The 7426-nt window shown below is 51.7% G+C and overlaps 1 protein-coding gene across 1 annotated transcript in view; it reads right to left on the bottom strand.

The window, feature by feature from the left end:
• KLHL40 (kelch like family member 40) overlaps positions 1-7426 on the bottom strand; it is a 13872-nt gene that overhangs the window by 4188 nt on the left and 2258 nt on the right. Inside the window, exon 2 of the mRNA XM_018558646.1 lies at positions 215-375. Coding sequence (XP_018414148.1) covers positions 215-375 — 161 coding nt within the window. The remainder of the gene's footprint in view (positions 1-214; positions 376-7426) is intronic.

Genomic DNA, 7426 nt, shown 5'->3' with positions numbered 1-7426 from the left:
CCCCACAGTCACATCAGTCTCTGTACAGAGGAGCTTACACTCTAATGTCCCCTACCCCACAGTCACATCAGTCTCTGTACAGAGGAGCTTACACCCTAATGTCCCCCCCCCCCACAGTCACATCAGTCTCTGTACAGAGGAGCTTACACTTTAATGCCCCCCACAGACAGGTGGAACTTTCGGAAGGAGGCGGGTCTCCTGCGTGGGTACTCACGGGCGATCGTAGCACAGGACGGTGTCCAGGGTCTGCTCTCCTTCCTTCAGCTCCTTCCCGCCAATCAGGTAGATGGTATTCTCCGAGTCCCCGAGGCCGAAGAGGCAGCGAGCGGAGGGAACGGGCGGCATTCCCAGCCAATCCGAGTCCAGGTGGTCGAACTGTCGGAGCAGAGAGGCGGAGTTAGAATCTGAGCCACACCCTTATTTGTTGGGTGTTCATATACATCATCCCCAGTGCTGTAACACCTCAAACAGTCGCTAAACAGGAGCGCCCCCTAGTGGATGCGTCATGTAGAAGTGTGAAGGAGCGCCCTCTAGTGGATGCGTCATGTAGAAGTGTGAAGGAGCGCCCTCTAATGCATGCGTCATGTAGAGGTGGGAAGGAGCGCCCTCTAGTGGATGCGTCATGTAGAGGCGTGAAGGAGCGCCCCCTAGTGGATGCCCCTCCCACCAGCCATGATCTGCCTGCCTTGCACAGAGAAGCAGTCTCTGACATTCTCCTGTAACATGGCAGCAGTCTCATGGAACTTCTCAGAGATCTCTAATCATAAAACTTGGAAGAGCGCCCCCTAGTGGATGCCCCTCCCACCAGCCATGATCTGCCTGCCTTGCACAGAGAAGCAGTCTCTGACATTCTCCTGTAACATGGCAGCAGTCTCATGGAACTTCTCAGAGATCTCTAATCATAAAACTTGGAAGAGCGCCCCCTAGTGGATGCCCCTCCCACCAGCCATGATCTGCCTGCCTTGCACAGAGAAGCAGTCTCTGACATTCTCCTGTAACATGGCAGCAGTCTCATGGAACTTCTCAGAGATCTCTAATCATAAAACTTGGAAGAGCGCCCCCTAGTGGATGCCCCTCCCACCAGCCATGATCTGCCTGCCTTGCACAGAGAAGCAGTCTCTGACATTCTCCTGTAACATGGCAGCAGTCTCATGGAACTTCTCAGAGATCTCTAATCATAAAACTTGGAAGAGCGCCCCCTAGTGGATGCCCCTCCCACCAGCCATGATCTGCCTGCCTTGCACAGAGAAGCAGTCTCTGACATTCTCCTGTAACATGGCAGCAGTCTCATGGAACTTCTCAGAGATCTCTAATCATAAAACTTGGAAGAGCGCCCCCTAGTGGATGCCCCTCCCACCAGCCATGATCTGCCTGCCTTGCACAGAGAAGCAGTCTCTGACATTCTCCTGTAACATGGCAGCAGTCTCATGGAACTTCTCAGAGATCTCTAATCATAAAACTTGGAAGAGCGCCCCCTAGTGGATGCCCCTCCCACCAGCCATGATCTGCCTGCCTTGCACAGAGAAGCAGTCTCTGACATTCTCCTGTAACATGGCAGCAGTCTCATGGAACTTCTCAGAGATCTCTAATCATAAAACTTGGAAGAGCGCCCCCTAGTGGATGCCCCTCCCACCAGCCATGATCTGCCTGCCTTGCACAGAGAAGCAGTCTCTGACATTCTCCTGTAACATGGCAGCAGTCTCATGGAACTTCTCAGAGATCTCTAATCATAAAACTTGGAAGAGCGCCCCCTAGTGGATGCCCCTCCCACCAGCCATGATCTGCCTGCCTTGCACAGAGAAGCAGTCTCTGACATTCTCCTGTAACATGGCAGCAGTCTCATGGAACTTCTCAGAGATCTCTAATCATAAAACTTGGAAGAGCGCCCCCTAGTGGATGCCCCTCCCACCAGCCATGATCTGCCTGCCTTGCACAGAGAAGCAGTCTCTGACATTCTCCTGTAACATGGCAGCAGTCTCATGGAACTTCTCAGAGATCTCTAATCATAAAACTTGGAAGAGCGCCCCCTAGTGGATGCCCCTCCCACCAGCCATGATCTGCCTGCCTTGCACAGAGAAGCAGTCTCTGACATTCTCCTGTAACATGGCAGCAGTCTCATGGAACTTCTCAGAGATCTCTAATCATAAAACTTGGAAGAGCGCCCCCTAGTGGATGCCCCTCCCACCAGCCATGATCTGCCTGCCTTGCACAGAGAAGCAGTCTCTGACATTCTCCTGTAACATGGCAGCAGTCTCATGGAACTTCTCAGAGATCTCTAATCATAAAACTTGGAAGAGCGCCCCCTAGTGGATGCCCCTCCCACCAGCCATGATCTGCCTGCCTTGCACAGAGAAGCAGTCTCTGACATTCTCCTGTAACATGGCAGCAGTCTCATGGAACTTCTCAGAGATCTCTAATCATAAAACTTGGAAGAGCGCCCCCTAGTGGATGCCCCTCCCACCAGCCATGATCTGCCTGCCTTGCACAGAGAAGCAGTCTCTGACATTCTCCTGTAACATGGCAGCAGTCTCATGGAACTTCTCAGAGATCTCTAATCATAAAACTTGGAAGAGCGCCCCCTAGTGGATGCCCCTCCCACCAGCCATGATCTGCCTGCCTTGCACAGAGAAGCAGTCTCTGACATTCTCCTGTAACATGGCAGCAGTCTCATGGAACTTCTCAGAGATCTCTAATCATAAAACTTGGAAGAGCGCCCCCTAGTGGATGCCCCTCCCACCAGCCATGATCTGCCTGCCTTGCACAGAGAAGCAGTCTCTGACATTCTCCTGTAACATGGCAGCAGTCTCATGGAACTTCTCAGAGATCTCTAATCATAAAACTTGGAAGAGCGCCCCCTAGTGGATGCCCCTCCCACCAGCCATGATCTGCCTGCCTTGCACAGAGAAGCAGTCTCTGACATTCTCCTGTAACATGGCAGCAGTCTCATGGAACTTCTCAGAGATCTCTAATCATAAAACTTGGAAGAGCGCCCCCTAGTGGATGCCCCTCCCACCAGCCATGATCTGCCTGCCTTGCACAGAGAAGCAGTCTCTAACATTCTCCTGTAACATGGCAGCAGTCTCATGGAACTTCTCAGAGATCTCTAATCATAAAACTTGGAAGCAGTCTCTTGTGTGTGACGTGACTGTCAGTCTCCTGTAACTGGAGAAGCTTTTAGCAGTCCCCTGTAATAGAGGACGTCTCTGGCAGTCTTCTCTGATAGAAGAAGTCTCTAGTGGTCTCCTATGATAAATGAGGTGTCTGGTGGTCTCCTGTGACTGAAGTAGTCTCTAGCAGTCTCCAGCAATGGAAACAGTCTTTAGCAATCTCCTGTAATACACAGAAGTTCCCAACAGTCTCCTGTAATGAAAGCCGTCCCCTATATTAGAAGCAGTCTCTGGCGGTCTCCTGTAATGGAAGCAGTCTCTGGCGGTCTCCTGTAATGGAAGCAGTCTCTGGCGGTCTCCTGTAATGGAAGTAGTCTCTGGCGGTCTCCTGTAACGTGGTAAAGGCAGGTTCCGGTCATGGATGGGGCTGCAGAAGGGTCAGGTGGTGGGTGTCAGATCTTTGACCAAATCAGATAAAGAAGAAAATTGCGCCCTCCATGCGCTCGTTGGCGTCGCGCTCGTTCCCATGGCGAGGAGACGATTAACCCCTCAGATGCCGAGAGGAATTTGCCCTGTATTTTGACATCTGCTGACCTCCTGCCGTCCCCAATGGGCCCCTTAAAGGGGAAGCTTCTTTTTTTTCCTGTGCCCGCATTCATACCTTGCCGCATTGTCACAGAAATGCAGAACGCGCCTGCGTTGCCATCGATTTCTAACGGCCGGTAAGACGCACAAACCCGGCGCGCGCTGCAAAATCTGCTGCGTGAGCTTCTTTGCTGCGTTTTGAACTCAACGAGGACACGCGGCACACGAACGCACGTGAATGTGACGGAATCCCCCCCTCTATGTTATGGAGAACAGGAGGAGGGGGGAGGTGTTTGTAGTCCTGTCCTGCTTCTTCTATTGTCCTGATATAGTAAAGTGAGTGGGTGTTGTCACCCTAAGACAGGAAGTGTGTTACTGGCAGGATCACCAGGTGACAATAAAGGGCTCTCTGATGTGTTTTCAGCTACAATGTTTCCAGCTCTCTCTGTAAACTACAGAGCAACTGCCACTTATGTCATCAAGCTGAGGAGGGAGGGGGGTGTTTTGTAGTCCTAACACTCTGTAGGTTTGCTGCAAACCTGTCATCTTCACCCTCACTTCACTGCTGAGCGAACCATGGCCCTGGAACGAGCATGGAGGAGGGGGCTTCATTAGGTCATCAATGATTGCCCCATATTTGTATCCTCACCGGTGCACAATGGATGAGCTCAGGTTCAGAATGGGAGCTCCTCCCAACAAGGGCGTGTCATGGGGCCACCCACCCAATCAGCTGCGGGCCTTCCCCACCCTGCATGTAAGCAATGGGGGGGGGTGCTTGTTCTGATGTCATTTAACTTATATGGCCACATCGCCATAAAAGGTCAATGATGTCACTGAAATCCCGCCCCTTTGGTTTGCTGCAGCTGATTGGGCGGCACGGACAGAGCTTCCTTCTGTGTTCTATGATGATTATTACCCAATATTATCATATATATATATATAACTCACTCTTTCTAATTATAGGACGGGTTTCCTGGTGGTGACAACAGCGGACCATTCCTGCTAATAAGAGGCAAAATGGTCACTTGTAGTCTCCATGGGAAGTCCATGTGACAGGGTGACAACGCAGGAGCAGAATTGGGAGACAAAGACAGAGCGTTGTCACCCTATAGTTTCATGTTACACCCATATTTAGGCGAAGCCCTCTGCTCGTTCACATAGGCAGGGGCCAGAGTGAATGAGGACCGCAATGCCGAACGGGCAGTGTGAGCTTGCGCACACCGGCCCGTGCGGCTATCTTGCGAACATGCCACACACCCGCCGAACATCGTACGATGGTCGGCGGGTTTTCAAACATGTTCCTAAGATAAAAGTCGTGCGACCTTACAGTAGTAGAGGTCGCACGGCTTCCACACACACCTTAAGATAATCGTACGATCGCGGGATCTCCCGCGATTATCGTAAGGTGTGTGGGCACCTTAAGGCGGGGCAAAGGGGGCAGTTGCCCCGGGTCCAGTCAATGTTACGGGGCCCAAAGCAGCTGCCCCTGGAGCCCATAAAAGATACACGCGGCGCCGTTCTGTTTACTATGCAATCGGCATCGCATAGTGTGGCTCCGCCCCCGCCGCACGCCACGTAGCATGAGCGCGAGATGTCTCACGCGGGCTCACGTCTCCCTCTGATGTCTCCTCTGGAAATTGCACGGTGGGGGTGGGGCATGGTGGGTAGGGGCGGGTCCAATCAATAATAAAGACGGCCCTGTGTCCCTGGCATCCTAAAACAATGGCGACTATGTAACCTGCCTACCTACCTGTACATTCCACGACGCAATGCTTACAGGTTCACATCACAATATACCAATTCAGCTAAACAGAATACAGTTCACTATAGTCCTATCAGAGGAGAGACCACTTCTGATTGGTTGCTACAGACGGGGGGGGTGGATCTCCCGCATCTGCACACCTGGAAACCGCTGGTCAAGTCCATTGGGCGGAATTTACTAGAACTGGAGCAGTCTGTGCCGAGTAAACAATCAGATTCTCCCTTCAGCCTGCTCAGTTAGGCTTTGAAACTGAACACTGGAAGCTGATTGGTTGCCACCAGGGGCGTCCCGAGGTCGGGGTGTCACCCGGAGCAGATACCGGGTGACACCCTGGCGTGACATCACCTTTTTGATACTTGTCGGCGGCCATCTTGATGATGGATCCCGGCATAGAGAGGAGGGGACGTTCACCCGGCGGGATGACGTATGCCGCCGGGTCCCCTCCTCTCTCCTGACACTGTCGGGCTCTCGGTCCGTGACCGAGTGCCCGACTTTTCAGAGAGTGTGACACCAAAATGACTGTCAGTCATTTTGGTGTCACCCCACCAATGGTGTCACCCTTGTGACGCCACTGGTTGTCACACACGGCTGCTCCAGTCTGCAGTAGTCGTTTTCTGCTCCTCTGTTCAATTCGATCTTTTATTAAACCGTATCCAAGTTGTCAATTTTTGGCCCAATTTGGACTTCACAATCGACCAAATTCGGGTGGATGATGAAGCTCCAAGGTGGCAGATTGCGTAGTTTATGGGAATTACCCACAATTCCTGGTGGACTTCCTCTGTGTACGGCCAACTTACTGCCGGCCAGGCAATTCGTGGTGGAAGTGGTTGAAATCTCCGTGCGTGGCCAACGTAATGACGGCCTGGCAATTTTTAGACAATTTCAATCACTTTCAACCATCGTACAATTGTAATTGTGACTTCCGTCGCAATGGAAAATAGCTTACTGCAACTTACCACCAACGCTCCTCAGAGTCCCAGTCAAAATTGTGAATCTACGGACACCATTGGTGGTAGGTGGACTCCAATATTTTGGTCATTTTTTATGATCACAAACTGAGTGCAAATTGTTAAAATTGGATGAATATTGTTTTTTTTCCCCTCAAGGTTGATGGAAGATTCGGGAAGTCTCCCGGTTCTCAGTTCGTGTTGCTTCGTACTTGGGCTTAGAAGACAAGAACTACAGCTGACCATACACTGGGCAGGTTTCAGCCAATTTCGACCGCTTTTTATGAATCTGATCCTGAACTAAAGCAATCTACCCTCCATCATTTTCGATCGACCACCAGAATTCGGTCAATTGTCAAGTTAAAACGGGGCAATAAATTCACAGCTTTAATACCGTATATGAATCAAAAGGTCAAAGGTGACCAAATTATACCAAAACATTCTCCATCCTACTGCTTGTGGTCCATGGAAACCACCATTTTATGACTTGATTTTGCAATTTTTACCAAAATTGGAATGGAAATTTCCATCGTTCTATCACCTTGCCATGTAGGGGAGGGGGGGGGGAATCCCTGCAGGGAGCCGTGAGTAACAGTCACCGCTCTCTGCAGGGACAGGATCAAGAAGAGTGCGAACGCCGGTATGTGTTCGCTCACCTCCCGATCTACTGAGCCGACCTGTGACAGTCCCATTCTCACAGGTCGGCTCAGATTATGAGGATGAGGGGAAATCACTCACCTCATAGTTCTCCTTTAACCCCTTCAGGACTGACGACGCACAGTGTACGTCGCCAGCATCGGGGCTTCCCGGGCTCCGTTGCCCCTCCTACGGGCCCGGGACAGGCGTCCTTGGGGAGCTGGGGAGGAGGAGGTCGACGAACTTCCGCTCATTGATCCCCTCCCCGTTCTATGGGACCGGGAGCGATGCAGATTGAATCACTTCCGGTCCCTGGGCTGTCAGTTCTGGGCTCCTGCAGCCCAGCTATAAGCTATTGATGTGCGATCTGCACTTCAATAGCTCATTTC

Source organism: Nanorana parkeri, unplaced genomic scaffold (genome assembly GCF_000935625.1).
Source record: "Nanorana parkeri isolate BGI_ZX_2015 unplaced genomic scaffold, ASM93562v1 scaffold351, whole genome shotgun sequence".
NCBI classification, from domain to species: Eukaryota; Metazoa; Chordata; class Amphibia; order Anura; family Dicroglossidae; genus Nanorana; species Nanorana parkeri.
Note: the sequence above shows the minus strand (reverse complement) of the source record. Positions and strands in the feature narration are given on the sequence as shown.